The following is a 17,744-nucleotide window of genomic DNA, read 5'->3' as shown; positions in this document are numbered from 1 at the left end:
CCCACACCATGATACTACTATACATCAAAAAGATGTTCCTACTTCCGCTGCACTTACTAATATGACTACTGCAGCTAAACATTCTGTCGAGACTTCACTTCAAAAGGATACCTATTTGGGTAACGTTGCTTCTCCTATTGATGATGTTGTAAAGAATGATGATTTTATGTATTCCAATATACCTTGCGTGACAGAAAATCACAAGACGGGTGATATTGAGGAGAGGAGAGATTTGGAAGATCTTCCTCTAGTGTTCTTAGTTCAAGAAGAACCATTAGTTGGTAAAAAATTGGTTATCAATTGTGAGATTAAAAGAAAAAAGGTACAAGCTTTGTGCGATACAGGTAGTCCTACTTCGTTTGTAGATGCGAAGCTAGTTGAAAAGTTAGGGTTAAAAGAGAAACCTTGTAATACATTTACGTTTAAAGGTGCGGTAAGTGAAACAACAGAAACCTGTGTATCGTTTGTCAAAGTACCAATGAAAATTAACGATAAGAGAATAATGATTTCTGCTTATGTGGTTAAGAAATTCCGATATGAGTTATTGATCGGTAACCCAGTTATAAAGTTACACAGTGACGTGTTTAAAGAACTGATTGATGTCAAAAACGAAGATATGTATTTGGTAGATATGATAACTGATGACAAAGAGAAACAAATAGAACAAGACGCCGAGTTCTTGTGTAGAATATGCCCTATTGACATAAGGAATGAAAAAGAAAATGAATTGGATGGATTTGAGAAGTTACCAGAAGGTCTAAGGAAAAGATTTCAGACCCATGTTACTAATGAACTTCCAGGAAATCCAGGCCCAGAAAATTTTGAGTATAATATTGTATTGAAAGAAGGTTTTAATCCACCAGAATTATACCCGTACAGGTTAACGCCCAAGATGGAGCAAGAATGTAGAAAGATTCTAGAGGACCTCATCAAGAAAGGATTTGTGTCAGAATCTAATGCTGCCTGCGGAGCGCCTATTATATTAGTACGTAAAAAGGATCAAACATGGAGATTAGTTGTTGACTATAGAGAATTGAATAAAGGTATTGTAAATGAAAGTTTCCCAATTCCTTCGATCACTGAACTATTCGCGAAAGTTGGTGATGCAAAGGTATTTACAACTCTAGATTTACACTCAGGATACCATCAATTAAGGTTGAACGAGAAGTCAAAGGACTTAACGTCGTTCACGACACCCTTTGGTCATTTTAGATATGAAGTATTACCGTTTGGTATTAAAACGGCCCCAAAGAATTTTAGTAGATTTATGAGTAAATTATTAGATGGAATCGAGAATGTATACGTCTATTTAGATGATATATTGATTGCCACAAGAGACAAAACTGAACACTACAAAATACTAGAGAAAGTATTAGAGAAACTTAAGAGTAATAATTTGTACTGTAAAAGGTCAAAATGTCATTTTGTAAAAGACAAAGTAAATTATTTAGGTCATGTTTTAACTGCTGAAGGTTTAAGTGTTGATGAAAATAAGATTAGTGCTATTAAAAAGCTAACTATGCCAAGCACTATAAAAGGTATGCAAACGTTCTTAGGATTAGCGAACTATTATAGGAAATTCATAAGCAAATTTAGTGAATTATCACAACCGTTATATGATTTTGCATCCAAGAAAGCAAAATTAGGAGAAAAGCAAAGAATTGCGTTTGAGAAACTAAAAGAAGCATTAACGTCAACTCAAGTATTAGTGCCATTTGTGGAAGGAGACCATTATGAATTAACATCTGATGCTAGTTTACATCATGTTGGAGGTGTGTTAGAAAGATATGAGAATGGAAAGTTAAAAGGTGTAATTGGATACTTCTCAAAACATTTAAGTGAAACACAATCTAGATATCCAGTTGGAGAAATAGAACTATTAGGTATCATATTGAATCTTAAACATTTCAGATACTATTTGCATGGTAGAAAGTTTACGATTAATACTGATCACTCTTCGTTGCTATCGTTTAGAAATAAGACAGAGCCCCATCTAAGATTAGCACGATGGTTAGATTATTTAGGAGAATATACGTTTGAATTACGATATATCAAAGGAACAAAAAACGTAGTTGCTGATTGCCTATCTCGCCCAGAAGAAATATTACCAATTGTAGAACTAGACAATATAAATCCTAAAGATTGGTTTGAAGATTTATTAAAAGACCCATGGTCTGCTGCAATCTTAGTTACCCTAGATTCAAAGTTTAGAGAAAAGGTAAAGTGTAAAGACAAAAGACAATATGAAACGTTGTTACTGAAATTTGGTAGATCAAAGTTGATTAAAGAACGCTACTCTTATGAAGATAAAACTCTTTTATATGAAAAACGTATTTGTGTGCCAAATAACAGAAGAAGAGAATTATTACATGCTTTCCATGATTCAATGTTACAAGGAGGACACTTTGGTGTCGCTGCCACCACGGAAAAAATTGCAGATAAATTTTATTTCCCGAAATTACATAAGTATGTGGAACGATATATTAGACACTGTTTGAATTGCCAATTGAACAAGAAGACTGCCAATACTACTCAAGGCAGGTTAAAACCACTACCCGTTGCCTCAGGTCGTTGGCAAGATTTGTCTATTGATTTTATTACGGGACTCCCACCGTCACGACGACATAATGATATGATTATGGTAGTTGTCGATCGATTTTCGAAAAGATCACATTGGATTGCGATGAAGAAAACAGCTAACTCTAAAGATATACTTCAATATTTATACCGATATATCTTTGCAATGCACGGTTTCCCACGAACGATTGTATCTGATAGAGATATCCGTTTTACTGCTTCCGTATATGAAGAGTTAACGAAACGATTAGGAATTAAATTATTGTTCAGTTCAAGTAATCACCCACAAACAGATGGACAAACTAAAGCTGTGAATAAGATAGTAAACCGTCTATTAAGAACATTTTGTAGTCAAGATCAGGATTACTGGGATGTATATTTACCCCATATGGAATTTTGTTATAATTCAACTCCGGTTACGAGTACTGGTATTTCACCATTTCAAGCTGATATTGGTTATACACCAAATACACCGTTGTTAGATACAACTAATGAACTAGATACAAGAAACTTTAATGCTACGAAAATGACTAAACATTTGAAAGCTTTATCATTACGTATTAATGATTCATTACAGTTAAGACAGGAACAAATGGAAGAAACTACAAATGCTAAAAGAAAAGAAATTGATTTTCACATTGGAGAATATGCTTTATTGCATAGAGATGCTTATTTTACAGGGGGAAGATATTTGAAAGTACAATCAATTTATTTAGGTCCATTTAAGATCGTCAAAGTAGGTACAAATGTTGTAGAATTAGACTTACCATCAAGTTTTAAAAAACACCGTACTATCAATATAAAATGGATTAAACATTTTTACAATGACCCAGAAAAATACCCAAAACAATTACCAAGAACGAAAGAAGAAAGAATACACAGAATCACAGAAATTACAGCCATCATAGGTTATGAAACAACAACAGGAAATTATTATTGTAAGATGTTAGATGTCAATCCCGAACTAACTGCCACTTACGAAAAAGAGGAAATCAACTTATTACCCAGTTCTCGCTTGAACTCTTTATTAGCAAACTATAAACAATTGCTAACCGAGACTTCAAATTAAGAGGAGGAAGATGTTATGAAGTAGAATTGTGTGTGTCACGTTTTATACGAGATGCAAGTACTTCCGAGAATACGGAGAAGACCGAACATACGGAGATCGCCGCAAGAAGGAAAATATGCCCAGCGGACAACGAAGAAACATTAGAAAAAGTTAATACAAACATAAGGAAAAAGGTGAAAATAAATCATATATAAAGAGATGATTTATTTAGAAAGTTGATTATGAAATAGATGAGTTATATAGTTTTATTAGTTAAAAATATATAAAAGATCAAGCAACAAACTATTACATCTGCCTTGATATAAATAGCAAAGTATCAAATCTGTTTACTAACCCTGCCCCTCTCAGTATATCCTCTCTGCGACATAACATACTCCAACAAGTTTCCGAGATAGTTTAACGGTTAGAATTGGCGTTTGTCGCATGCCAGATCGGGGTTCGATTCCCCGTCTCGGAGAACTTATTATTTTTAATCTCCTTTTTTTTATAGGGAATTTTTTTTTTTTTTTCTGTTAGGACGACAAGAGACAATTATTCCCATAAGATAGACCCTCTGTTTTGACACTGAAGTATTATTTACCTGATTTCATGTTATTAACTTCAATAATAAATATATTCAAAATATTAATTTATTTCAAATACAGGATGATAATGCTTGGTCCAATGACAGCGACTTTCCAATGTTTAAATAGTTTTAAATTTAAAATTTGTTTGGCGACATTCGTGAAATATTAAGTGTATCACCAAAGATTAAAAAAAAAAAAAATTACACGGTTTTGTTTATATGTTTTTTATTTTTTGATTTTTTTTGATTTTTTTTTTTTTTTTTTTTTTTCTTTTTCTTTTTCTTTTTAACCTAATGAATATTTTTTTATATGGCTAAAAAAATATGTTTAGTAAATAAAAAATATCGACAAAAAAAGATCATGCACACACATAGCACGATAAACGTAAAGCAGCTTGACTATAATACTTTGCCAAAGAATTCACCAATGTCTCGTGATCTAGAACTTACTGTAGAATTAATCGATAATCTACAAGAGATTATAAACATTCATTCAAGTTATTTAAGTGACTACATCAATTTATTGAATAGATATATTAATTATCTGAAAAAAATATCTTCTTTGAAAAACGAAAGAACTACACTAATCAAATATGTTAAGAAATTAAGATATTTCAATAATTATTACACATTTGATGAACAAATCTATTCTAAAGGCGGGTCTAATAATAATAATCAAGATCAAAATAATGTATCTAGGAACGACGTTCAAGATTATACTGATATTGGCGGGGGACAGAATGGTTCTGAATATGAATACAATTATGCTCCTGATGTCAATGAAAGTAGCAACAATATAACTTATGGAAAATTAACACCTGTTATTCGCCGTATCTCTGGTTTTAATGTTAAAGTTTTGGAAATTTTGGATTTATTAAATTTTCAAATCACACAATCCCTCAGAAATGAAATTCTATCAAAGACTTTAAACTATGATATTGTATTAACCGATGTTTCGATTACTGATTTAGAGGATACATTTAGACACTTTGTTAAGTTTAATCAATGGTTTGTCGAATCATTGGAGCTAAGAGGTTCCGACCCATTTACATTAGATAAAAGTATAGCAATTGAGATAGTGGAAATTGCTAGAAAATGTGCTATTGAAGATGGTGTTGATCTGGAAAATAGTGGTGATATTTTACTGCAAGAATTTGATGTTGTTAGTGATGAACACGAATATTGCTTGGTTATGAAAGAATGGGGGAAAATGTTGCAAGGAAAGTTACAGAAATTTAATGATGTTGTGGAAAGAACCAGTTCTCAATGGCATAAAAATAAATAAAGATAAATGAATACATAAAAGTGATTATTAATAGTTGTCAACATATGAAGCGTTATTTATTTTTTTTATTAGTTCCTTCTTGTCGTTGTAATGGATTATTATCGTTAATACGAATATATAGAAATGAATTGTATACATTATTTCTTTCAGTGAACAGTTAAAGATGACAGCAAACTCACTCAGTAATATTGAAAATAAAAAAGAATATATATATATGTATATATAAGTAGTTTTTAAAAAAAAAAAAAAAAAAAAAAAAACAAAAAACAAAAAATGCAAAGTTTGAATTGCATAAATATAACATCCAGGCCAAAGTATAAATATAATAGCACAGTAAAATAAAGTAATGAATAAATGAATAATAAAAAGCAACCTATTTTTCCCTATTTTCCTTTTAACATTGCATATATATATATATATAATTTTTTTTTTTTTTTTTTTTTTACCCAATTGAATATGTTCCTAATATAAAATATGATTTAGATTAAGCGTATTGATTTCTCCTAATAATTCAACTTTATTAGTATTATAAACATGTTTACATTTGCTTATAATTTTTTCCCTAACTACCATGAATCCTCATCACTTGAATTAAGCCTCTCAGAAGCGTTCTCATGCTCATTAAAAGAAGGCGTTTGATGAAACCTAGTATTTATAGGAGAGGTGTTCCTAATGTTCAACATAATATCATCATGATTGTTATCGCTGTTGTTATTGGTGTTTCTGAGAAAATTTCGCGATGCGTAACCACCATTAGAGTTGTTATTATTTATATTAAAAGAATTAGTCCTATCACTTGTAAGCAGTGGTAGATTAATATTAGGTGTGCTTTCATTATTGTTAGCAGATGTATTAGTGACTGTCATATTAGCGTTTGTATTAACTCCGTTTATACGGGTTTCCGTGGGAATTGTAGGAGACGGTACCAGCGATCTTACAGAATTTGTACCAAATGGATGTACAGACGATGGCTCAATACTAGGGGCATTGCTCACTGCATTAGAGCCAGTACGGTTATTTCTCATATATTTGTTCATCAAGGCATATTGTTTTCTTGTTTTTCCAACTTTTTTTAAATGTATAGAATAATCTTGTCTCTTGTCATCTTTATGAGCACTGAAATAGGTGTATAGTTGATTTAAAGTCATTCTTAATGGTCTATTCACATCTTCTCTCCCGTACAAATTATTTCCTAATCTGATATTTTCAACAACTCTGATTGCGGTTTTCAAATCAATGGGACCATTTATATTGAAGTTGACTGGATTATTTTTAACTTCCAAAATCTTGGTAATAATTGTCTTTCTTTTGGTATAAAACGACCTATCGTTCTTCCTCCACCTTGGACCATACTTGCTATCCAAGGATAACACCGATGGATGATTTTTCAAACCATGAAAATATTCCTGAGCTACATCAGTCACTGTTTCTAATGCTCTGTTTAGTTTATATATATGTTCGCCTGGTTCTGCAATAGATTCATTATCTAACACTGCTTGTCCCCTTCTTCTTTTTTTAATATTGACACTTACTCTTTCCAACAATTCAGCATCAGCGATAGGCTCTTGCTTAATTCTACTCTGTCTAATGATTTGCTCATCAAGGGATAATGCTGTGGTTAATATATTACTAACATTAGATCTAACATTTTTAGTAAGCTCACAATCAGTATTATTGCTATTTTCAATGACAGCACTCACTGTAGGGTTGCCGCCATTGTTTTTGTTTTTATCAGTACTGAGCGTGTTGGAAGTAGCAGAGCTGTCTGCACGATTGCTTTCTAGTTTTGAAGCACTATTTGAACTTAAATGATTATTATTCCAAACCCTGCTGCCGTTCATAATACCAACTACTTCATGGAAAAACCCTAAAACATTTTTTAGTTCGGAGTGGACCTTATCAAACTTTTGTTCCATTTTAGTCATTTTGGCGCTATTATGTAAATAAAAGGCTTCCTGTTCCTTTGAAAAATTATCCATTTGGATTTTTAATTTTTCTTGAACTTGTTGCATTTGGCTCACTTGATCAACCATAAAATTGTTAATGATCGCGTCATTATTGTTTGTATTATTATCTTGAATAGTACTCTCAACGATACTGGGCTCTTTTTGAAGATTTGAGCTTGTATTATCTGGTGTATGATTGGGAATATTTGAAGTAGGGATATTATTGGTAACAGTAGTAGGTGTAGCTACTAGACTTCTTGAAAAAAGCATACCTCTAAAACACAAAAGGGATTTTCAATAATGTTTTCTCGTTTTCTTTTGTCAGTCGTAATTCCGTTGCTTCCTGATATTTCCCTCTATTCTCCCCTCTTTCTTTCTTTCTTTGTTGTTTTTGTTTTTAATTTATTGATTTTTTATTTATTAGTTTATTCTTAAGAGTATCTTGTTGAAGTTGTTTTATTAAAAGACTGAAACTTAAATTTATTATTTTTTCCTTTTTCTTTTTTTCGTAAGAAAATGAAAAAAAAAAAAAAAAAAAAATAATAACAAAAAAATTAACCAAAAATAATCAGTACATTTTCCTATTGATAAGAGAAAAAGAGAATAAGAGTAAAGGCAACAAAGTGAAATATTATAATAATTAATATCATATTATTTTAGTGATATACATATATATATATATATATATATTGGAATATTCTTGATATAAAAAAATATTTTCATTTAGTTAAAATCCAACCCCCTTTCAGATTGTCCACTTCAAAATAAATCACTTTATCAGCAAGTACGAATCGTTTTTTCAAATCATAATTCACTAATTATCACCCCATTATGCAATCACATTAACAAAAAAAAAAAAAAAATGGTATCTTTATCCGAACAAATATTCCTTTTTACATTTATAAATAATTATTTCAATCTCTTTTCAAGCAAATCCCATTGTTCCTCTAACTTCTCATCATCTTGACCAATATTACGTTTAGAACTTAAAGATATGGGTAATAACCTCTCACCGATATTAGATTCCAATAATTTTAGCTCACTTTTCAATATATTCACAGCATTATATAAATTGGTGTGGTAATTTATTATTTCTTCCTTAAAAACTTTTTTTAATGAATCTATCTTCAGCTGTTCGTGTTGAGGTTGTTTTAATTCATATAATGCCTCAATTATTTTAGATGCATCATTTATGGTCAAAACCAGATTATTATCCACCTTATTTAACCTTTCTAACCTTTGTTGGAAAAACGTCTTATTGCCTCCCTTATCTTCAGGGCTATCAATATCCATATTTTATTTTTTTAACTACTCTTATTGAAATAACTTATTCAGTTCTTTAATTTTTATTGTAGAATTGTTTTAACATGTAAAAGTAGGTTATTATTAAATAGGTTTTTTTTCTTCTGGAAATCAAATATTTTTTTTTTTTTTTTTTTTTTTTTTTTTTCTCGGTTCAATCCAATTGAAAAAAAATAAAAAATATATTTTCTTATTCAAAAAAAAAAAAAATTAAACCAAATGCTTATACTTTTAAACAACTACCAGCAAGCACAGCTCACTATACCTAAAAATACCATCTATTATTCAAAAGAATTTTACTTTTAAATTAAAACAAGAGTATTCACAAATTACGAATGTCCATCAAACTAGGTTTATCCAGAATATCTCAACTACTTAAAATTTCCAATGTAAACACTAACAAGTTAAAAGTTATTCATGTGGGGGGAACCAATGGCAAAGGATCAACCTGTTCGTATTTAACTACAATGCTAATTCAAGCTATAAAAAATTACAACAGTAAAAACAACATGAGAGACAATAATAATGGAAAAATTGGTAAATTTACATCTCCTCATCTAATCCACCCCTCAGATTGCATTTCAATTAATAATAAAACAATACCAATGTCACATTATCAAACTTATTACAAGGAATGTGCGACACTAAACACAAACTATGGAATTAAAGCTTCAAATTTTGAAATCCTAACTTGTATTGCTTTGAAATACTTTCAAGATAATAAAGTAGATTATTGCGTGATAGAAGTTGGTGTTGGTGGTGCCACCGATGCCACAAATGTCATTGAATCTAAATTATGTTGTATCATCACTAAACTAAGTTTGGATCATCAAAAGTTATTGGGTAATACCTTGGTTGATATCGCAAAGGAGAAATCTGGAATTATCAAAAAAGGTGTTAAACATGTAATCATTGACGGTACAAATGACAAAGAAATATTACAAGTCTTTATAGACAAATGTGGAAAGGTTGGAAGTTCTTGGGAACTAACAGATATTTCTAAAACAATACAGTTTCAAGAATTCACCAATCGTGTTTTGGGTTACCAGAGGTATAACTTATTAAATGCATTATACGCAATGAGGTATCTAAGTTCCATAGATCATGCAAATTTATTGATTTCCGATGATGATATTTTTAAGTGTATTAATGAGACAAAGTGGTATGGCAGACTACAGAAACTGTCTTTAAAATACGATCACAAATCAAACCCAATAGATGTTTTGATAGATGGTGCACATAATAAGGATGGGGCAAAGCAGTTAGGTGAATATTTAACACAACACGTTAGACCAACATTGGATAGTAATAAAAATGGGTTGATTTTTGTGATTGCTATGACAGTAGGTAAAGATGTAGATGGATTATTACGTGGACTTTCAATATCTTGTAATGATAAAGTTATTGTAACTCAATTTAATGCTGTTCAAGACATGCCATGGATAGCCAGTATGGACCCTGATACTTTGGCTCAGCATATTCTCAAAAAAGGGTTTACGAACCAAGTAATCGTAGAACCTGATTTAAGTCAAATATTTAAAAATAGTGTATTTTCTGATGGACAAATTTCAATAAAAAATAATTACGACACACATACAAATATTGTAATTTGTGGGAGTTTATATTTGGCCGGACAAATCTTGGAACAACATTTAAAGAATACCAGGTAGAATATTTGATATTAGGAAAACAGAGCAGATGCTATATCCATATGATTATAAATGTAACAACTTAGATTATATATGTATACTTTTTTTTTTAATTTTATTTTCAAGTCTTAAAGAATTGTATGAGGAAAAAGAAAGAGCACAAAGCAAATTTGTCACTTTTAAAAAAAAAAAAAAAAAAAAAAGATATTTTCGCCTCCGTCCCCTCACAAAACACTTTTTCCTTTTTTATTTTATTCTAATTCGTAAAATTGAAATCATTTTCCAAACTTTGCAAGCTAAAAGTAACTTCTTTTATAAAGAAACAAGAAAGGAAATTAAAACTCCATCGAAATGTTCAACAAGGTTTTATTAAGATCATCAAAACTTAATTATAACCCTTCAATCTTCCAGAAAATATCCGCTGTTCAACGAAATGTTACTAATATAACCCCCTTAACTAATAACAATAATAATAATATTAATATTAATAATCAAGTTTTCCGAAACACTCAACTTTCCACAAAACGTACTTTGGTCAGCAAATCATTATCACAACCACCCAAAGATGCAATGACCACAGCTAGAGAAATTGCTGCAAAGAAAAATAAAAAAATTGTGTTTTTACGAACTGCTTTTTTCATTACCGCCGGTTTAATTGGACTTTTATATTGGGCTTGGCCAAAACATAATTTCCCCTATCCAGTGGCAAAATTTTTGAGAAAGGGCTTGTGGGAAGAGCGTGATGATAACAGGGATAATAATGGCATGCCAAATTATCAAGCTGCTTTGAAGTACTATCTTTTAGCTTTGGACAAAGCTGACGAGGTCGGAATGAGTAAAATTTCTGATGATTATACAGGGATTGAATTGAAAGTTGCAGAAATGTACGAAAAGTTAAATATGGTTGATAATGCCAGTAGGATTTATCTAGAATTATCCTATAGATACTATGATTGTTTAAGGAATGGAACTTATGATATTGATGAGATGGAAAAACCACACTATATCCAAAAAGATTTGAGATGTGTTATCAAATGGCTACAATTCAATATGAGTAGTCAGCCACATCCAGAAGTTTTCCAATTTGCAAAAGGATTGTTATTATCGCACTTATTGCTAGCAGAAGAAGAATTAATGGCCAAGTCGCCTGAATTTCCATTAAATAATTTGACCAAGGATGATTTACAAAAACAAATTGAACATAAGTATAGTGGTACTATAAATTTTGAAAATATGATTAACGAAGATAATATTTTCTTAGATACTGACGGGTATATCGCCTTAGATTTGGAGCAAAAAAGTAGTTATGCATGGTTTCCATTTAAAGATGAGTTTTTTACTGCTCGGGATTTATATTCTGCAATGTGCCTATCAACTAAGGATATTGCCTCTGCAGTTAATTATAAATTGACCACCTTAAAGTGGATGGTTTTAGCTGGTATGGCCCCTGGCCAAATCATGTTATCACAGGCTAATTTAGGCTCTTTATTGTATTTAAGGGGCGAAGAGTTTGAAGGTAAACTAAATTATTTACAGAAACATCCAGAAAGCTTAAACTCTACTAACACTGAAGGTGTTGCCGATGACCTCAATTTAACAACCACTATGAGATTATATAACAAAAGCAAAGATGAATGCTATAAAGCTGCTATTGAATGCTACGAAGCTATAATTAAATTTACAAGAAATCATAGTAAATTAAGATTTGAATCCAATATTAATGGCTTGAATCCGAGTGTATCACAAGCTATTGTTTTATCTACATACGGTTTAGGTGTGGTGAATTTGCACTTGGACCATTTACCCCAAGCTGAAAAATTATTGAATGATTCTTTATCTATGTCTAAACAAATTGGATTTGCTGAATTGACTACTGAAGCCGAAAATGAACTAAAAAAATTACAAGCCATCAAAGCTGAAAAAAAGCAATTAGAATCAAAACAAAAAATGGACCAATGAAATAAGTTATTACTGTAAATATAGGTATATAAATAAATATTCAACATCGATTTCTTTACTATGTAATGTGATGCTCAGATATCACTTGCCTAATGGTGGCTTGATTAATTTTATATCTGAAACTTGAGTATTGGCGCAAACAACAAAATAAAATAAGATAATATATATATATATATATTCTAAAATCTGAATTTATTATGGTTATTAGTTGTTTGATAGTCTAACATTTGTGTACAAATTTCAGTTTGTATTTTTTGCAGCTTTTTATTTAATTCAAATAAAAATTCAGCTAATTTGATGAAAAAAAATTTTTTTTTTTTTTTTTTTTTTTGGTTTTCTTTTTTTTATTTTATTTAGCTACTAAAAGAAAATACAATACTATAAATATAATATATTATTTAATCCTACTATAGACCAAATAAAACCTCAAAATAATCAGCTATGAAAAGCTTAACAAGAATTTGTCTAAGACGTAATATAAATAAACTATCAAAGCCTTTTTCATCATCATCATATTTATGCTTCCAGCAAATTGGTCATTGTAACTTTTATAGTACCTCCTCTACGCAATCAGATATTCAAAAAATTTTTGATGATCAACAGTATTGGGATGAAATAAGATCGAATAATCTCAAGATTAATTCTTCTTCGCCAACCGGTTTATTTGAAAATAGATATTTAACCAATTCAAATGGTCTAATAAAATACTCTGCGTATTGTTTAAAACTAGCTCAGGGACTGGTTGATAAGATGCACAAAGACACAAGCAAAGAAGGCTTGAAAAAATATATTAGAAGAATGGATGAGTTAAGTAATACCTTGTGCAGAGTTATTGATTTATGTGAATTTATTAGGGCGTCACATCCAAAACCTTCTTTTGTTGATGCAGCTCAAAAATGTTATGAACAAATGTTTGAATTCATGAATGTTTTAAATACAGATTTGGTTTTGTGTAAAACATTAAAAAAGGTGTTAAACACCCCTGAATTGTTATCCAGTTTAACAGAAGAAGAACTTAAAGTGGGAAAGATTTTATTGGAAGATTTTGAAAAATCTGGGAATTTTATGGAAAATACTAAAGTTCGAGAAGATTTTATAACGTTATCTCAACAAATCTCTGTCGTTGGCCAAGAATTCATTAACAATGTTGATTATGCAGCAACCAATTACATCAAAATTAATGCTGCAGAATTGGACAAAAGCAAGACGCCAAGCATTATTTTGAATAACCTCCATAAAGATATTTCTATGAAGAACTACAAAATCCCTATTAATAGCCACGGTCCGTATTCTATTTTAAGGTCATGTCCAGATGAAAAAATTAGAAAGCAGGTTTGGGCTGCCTTGCATAGCTGTAGTCCTGAACAAATTGGAAAACTAAAAGTGTTGTTACATTTAAGAATGGTTTTGGCAACAACTATGAATTTCCCTAATTTTGCGTCTTATCAGTTAGAGGGTAAAATTGCAAAAACCCCGGAACATGTGATGAATTTCCTGAATTCTCTAGTTCAAGTGGTGAAACCAAAAGCTTTTAAAGAACTGGAGCCAATAAGAAAGCTAAAAATCGAAGAGTTAAACTGCCAAAATGATGTGGTTTCAGTTAGACCATGGGATAGAGATTATTACAGTACTTTGCAGTCGATTAAGAAAAGAAGACTGACAGATCAAGATGACGTTAGTCAATATTTCTCCCTGGGAAGTGTTATGAATGGGTTGTCAAACTTGTTTAGTTCAATTTACAAAGCCAAATTTATACCTGTTTGTCCCAAACCAGGCGAGACCTGGAACAATGAAGTGAGAAGATTTAATGTCGTAAATGAATTGGACAATGATAGTTTAATTGGTGTTATTTATTGTGACTTATTTGAAAGACATGGCAAAACTAGTAACCCTGCACATTTCACAGTTTGCTGTTCCAGAAAGTTGTTTCCCGACGAAAATATTGACCCAACACTAACACAGACAACCACCGATCCAAATGGGAACCTGTACCAGATTCCCGTGATTTCTTTAGTTTGCAATTTTAGTACAAGTCAAAAGGATTCTCACGGGAACAAGCTATGTTTTCTACAATTATCCGAGGTGGAAACTTTGTTCCATGAGATGGGCCATGCAATGCACTCAATGTTTGGTAGAACCGACTTACAAAACGTCAGTGGTACCAGATGTGCTACTGATTTTGTTGAATTACCAAGTATCCTAATGGAACATTTTGCAAAAGATCCCAGAGTCTTGCATCAAATTAGCAATCACTATTTAACATGTGAAAAGTTAGACATTGAAACATTGAATAAAATCACCCATCAAAATAGGGATTTTGAATTTACTGAGGTTTACCAACAACTTAAGATGGCTATTTTAGATCAAGTTTTACATACTGAAAATCCTGATGACATTGTCAAAGCTTATCATGATCTTGAGTTAAAAATGGAGATATTAAGTGATGATGTTAGCACTTGGGTTGGCAAATTTGGCCATTTATTTGGATATGGCGCACTATATTATAGCTATTTGTTGGATCGTGCTATTGCATCTAAAGTTTACCACCATTTATTTGCTCTCGATCCTTTTTCTAGTGAAGCAGGTTTAAAATTCAAACAAAGCGTTTTGCAATGGGGTGGTTCCAAAGATCCTTGGGAATGTTTAGCCTTGTGTTTTAATAAACCTGAATTGGCCAAAGGGGATGAAAAAGCAATGAAATTCATTGGGAATACTTCCAGTAATTTATGATTTTTTTTTTTCCGTTTATTATTATCGCATCTTATATATTCAATTATTTGTTGTTGTCGAGTGCTTGTTAAAACCAATAGCTTTTAGAGACTTCCCTGTTAATATTTATAATATTTTGCATTTAGTGCATTTAATATTTTTGTTATATTTATACGTATATTTATTACTTATTCAAAACCGAGTTATTAAAAGTAATCTATAATATGAGCGCAGCACTTTATTAACAAAACAAAAACAAAAAAAAAACAAAAAAAAAAACAAAAAAACATCCATTAAACACATTACTAAATGTTCCCTACCATTCTATAAAAATGTATGACAAAGCCAAGTTTCAACTATTTCTCGAAAATATACTACAAAAATCCCATAATATGACGATTATTCACTAGTAATTTTAAAAACATGGCCTAAACTTCTATACATATTCTTTTAAAAATTAAAAAAGGAAACAGAAAAATTAAAAACTAAATAATATATATATATATATATATATATTTATAAGACTTAGTTCATAGACATAACTTGCCAGACTCTGATGACATTATCAGTGTAACCAGCAAATAATGTTTGACCGTCAGCAGACCAAGCCAAAGAAATAGCATGTGGATCAGCAGCCTTGGTATAACCAGCAAATTCTGGGTTCAATTGTTCAATACAGCTCTTGGATTCCAAGTCAAAGATCTTAATACCAGAAGCAGTAGCAGCAGTAACCCAAAATCTGTTTGGAGAGAAAACTAAAGCGAAAACTTCGTCTTTAGCATCAACAGTAAACAATGGGGTCTTTTGGTTTAAATCCCACATCATAATTTTACCATCCTTACCAGCAGAAGCGGCTAAGGTGCCATCTGGAGAAGCAGCAACAGCATTAATGTAACCGTTGTGACCAATGAAGTCAGCTTCTAATTGGAAATCTCTCAAATCCCAAAACTAAAAACAAAATGTTAATTTTCTTCAACGTTTTATAAGTAAATGAAAACATTGTATAAAAAAAAAAAAAAGTTAGTATAAATGTCTATTTTTTTTTCTCGCCCTCCCCCTTTTTGGAGTATATCCAAATCATTCCTACCAGTTTATAGTAATAAAAAAAAAGAAAAAATTGGAATAAAATATGAAAAGAAAAAATTAGGAAATAGGTAAATCATCAGAGATCTTGGTGATAAAAAAAAGTCTCATTGGGTTATACCCTCTGAAGTAGCAAATATTAAAAATCAAATTACATCATATGAAATGACCTTCCGCGAAAATTTTTCTTTCATACTTAAACTTCTCAACCAGTGAGGAATTCTGAGGGGAAAATAATTGGAATAATAACAATAATAAAAGGATTCATAAATCAAAACATACTTTAACAATTTTGTCAGAACCAGCAGACAAGGCAATTGGCTTACCTTTGTCACTAGTGACAGCTTTAACTTGGGAAACCCAGTCAGAGTGACCCATTAAAGTGACTAAACATTGGCCCAAAGTGTTCCAAATTCTAACAGTCTTATCTCTGGAAGCAGAAACCAATTGATGTAAGTCTTCATTGTAGGAAATGGACATAACATCACCCAAGTGACCAGTTAAAGTGTTGATACAGTCACCAGTAGCCAAGTTCCACAACTTGATGGTCTTATCCCAGGAAGCGGAAAAAGCATGGTTACCGTCATTGGACAAGATACAGTCTTGGACAATGTGAGAGTGACCAGTAAAAGATTTAACTGGAACACCAAATTCTTGGTCACCACCAGTCAATTTCCAGGTGATCAAAGTCTTATCTCTGGAAGCAGACAACAACAAGTTTGGTTGAGCTGGAGAAGTAGCCAAGGAAGTAACCCAGCCGTTGTGACCTTCCAAAGAACCTCTTAAAACTAAAACTTCTGAAGATGGAGTAGCCATTTTGCAAATTCTATTTATGATGATTTGATTTTTTTTTAAATTAATGTGAAAAAGTTAATAAAAGATTAAAGTAAATTTTGTAAGTCAAGAAATAAATAAAAACAGTATTTGTTCAAGTAAAAATTAAGATGGAGCTTGATATAGAAAAGAAAGGAAAGCTACCTGAATAAAAAGTTCAGTAAAATTATGCATTAATTTATACTAAATGGCAATAAAATCTGAAAAAAAAAGAAAAAGAAAAAGAAAAAAAAAAATTTTTTTCTGTGCAAAAGGAAAAAAATTTTTTTTTTTTTTCTTATTTAGGAAAAGTTTAAATTATGTGACCACTGTGATGAAATTTACACTGGTGGTGTCAAAGCCTTTAAGCGTATTTTTCAGTATGTCACAAATGGTTTGTAACACCCATACAACACATACTTAAGAATGTTTTTTTTTTCATTTTTTTAATTTTTTTTTAATTTTTTTTTAATATTTAATTTCAACAATTATTATAATGTACGGATTTCATTTTAGTAATTTTCTTGATAATAAAAAAAAAAAAAAAAAAAATATGAGTTATCCGTAACGTTTCGGATAAAGCATTTATGGAACACCCAGCTTATTGGCTGGTATAAAATTTTGATTGCAGGTGGATTTCTAGGGATATTTCTGTGTACTTTAAATTTGATTAAATGGCAGTAAAATTTGGCATATTGTTTGCTTTATTTACAAACTTTTACTTTTTTTTTTTTTTTTTTTTTTTTTATTTATGATTGAAACAAACAACTTTCCATTTATTTATTTA

At 30.8% G+C, this 17,744-nt stretch overlaps 8 protein-coding genes and 1 non-coding gene across 9 annotated transcripts; 6 read left to right on the top strand and 3 right to left on the bottom strand.

Annotated features, from left to right (window-relative positions):
* Nucleotides 1–61: 61 nt before the first annotated feature.
* On the top strand, nucleotides 62–3,646 carry SCDLUD_003998 (uncharacterized protein; the record flags this gene model as incomplete). Its single annotated transcript, XM_046081489.1, has 1 exon — nucleotides 62–3,646. One exon carries the CDS (start codon nucleotides 62–64, stop codon nucleotides 3,644–3,646), a length of 3,585 nt encoding a protein of 1,194 aa, XP_045933645.1.
* Nucleotides 3,647–4,031: 385 nt separating this feature from the next.
* On the top strand, nucleotides 4,032–4,103 carry SCDLUD_003997. Its single transcript has one exon. It is a non-coding gene; the product is annotated as a tRNA-Asp (tRNA).
* Nucleotides 4,104–4,638: 535 nt separating this feature from the next.
* Nucleotides 4,639–5,496, top strand: SHE2 (She2p; the record flags this gene model as incomplete). Its single annotated transcript, XM_046079193.1, has 1 exon — nucleotides 4,639–5,496. The coding sequence occupies one exon, from the start codon at nucleotides 4,639–4,641 to the stop codon at nucleotides 5,494–5,496; it is 858 nt and encodes a 285-aa protein (XP_045933644.1).
* Nucleotides 5,497–6,062: 566 nt separating this feature from the next.
* EUC1 (Euc1p) lies at nucleotides 6,063–7,712 on the bottom strand (the record flags this gene model as incomplete). The annotated part of the gene is made up of 1 exon (XM_046079194.1): nucleotides 6,063–7,712. One exon carries the CDS (start codon nucleotides 7,710–7,712, stop codon nucleotides 6,063–6,065), a length of 1,650 nt encoding a protein of 549 aa, XP_045933643.1.
* Nucleotides 7,713–8,351: 639 nt separating this feature from the next.
* Nucleotides 8,352–8,735, bottom strand: MED11 (Med11p; the record flags this gene model as incomplete). The annotated part of the gene is made up of 1 exon (XM_046079195.1): nucleotides 8,352–8,735. One exon carries the CDS (start codon nucleotides 8,733–8,735, stop codon nucleotides 8,352–8,354), a length of 384 nt encoding a protein of 127 aa, XP_045933642.1.
* Nucleotides 8,736–9,079: 344 nt separating this feature from the next.
* On the top strand, nucleotides 9,080–10,414 carry SCDLUD_003993 (bifunctional folylpolyglutamate synthase/dihydrofolate synthase; the record flags this gene model as incomplete). The annotated part of the gene is made up of 1 exon (XM_046079196.1): nucleotides 9,080–10,414. The coding sequence occupies one exon, from the start codon at nucleotides 9,080–9,082 to the stop codon at nucleotides 10,412–10,414; it is 1,335 nt and encodes a 444-aa protein (XP_045933641.1).
* A 330-nt stretch (nucleotides 10,415–10,744) lies between these two features.
* SCDLUD_003992 (uncharacterized protein) lies at nucleotides 10,745–12,352 on the top strand (the record flags this gene model as incomplete). The annotated part of the gene is made up of 1 exon (XM_046079197.1): nucleotides 10,745–12,352. One exon carries the CDS (start codon nucleotides 10,745–10,747, stop codon nucleotides 12,350–12,352), a length of 1,608 nt encoding a protein of 535 aa, XP_045933640.1.
* A 441-nt stretch (nucleotides 12,353–12,793) lies between these two features.
* On the top strand, nucleotides 12,794–15,082 carry OCT1 (metalloendopeptidase; the record flags this gene model as incomplete). The annotated part of the gene is made up of 1 exon (XM_046079198.1): nucleotides 12,794–15,082. The coding sequence occupies one exon, from the start codon at nucleotides 12,794–12,796 to the stop codon at nucleotides 15,080–15,082; it is 2,289 nt and encodes a 762-aa protein (XP_045933639.1).
* Nucleotides 15,083–15,586: 504 nt separating this feature from the next.
* On the bottom strand, nucleotides 15,587–16,960 carry ASC1 (40S ribosomal protein RACK1; the record flags this gene model as incomplete). The annotated part of the gene is made up of 2 exons (XM_046079199.1): nucleotides 15,587–16,009; nucleotides 16,427–16,960. The coding sequence occupies 2 exons, from the start codon at nucleotides 16,958–16,960 to the stop codon at nucleotides 15,587–15,589; spliced, it is 957 nt and encodes a 318-aa protein (XP_045933638.1).
* Between the last annotated feature and the right edge of the window lie 784 nt (nucleotides 16,961–17,744).

The sequence above is a fragment of the Saccharomycodes ludwigii genome, chromosome V, assembly GCF_020623625.1.
Source record: "Saccharomycodes ludwigii strain NBRC 1722 chromosome V, whole genome shotgun sequence".
NCBI lineage: Eukaryota > Fungi > Ascomycota > Saccharomycetes > Saccharomycodales > Saccharomycodaceae > Saccharomycodes > Saccharomycodes ludwigii.
Note: the sequence above shows the minus strand (reverse complement) of the source record. Positions and strands in the feature narration are given on the sequence as shown.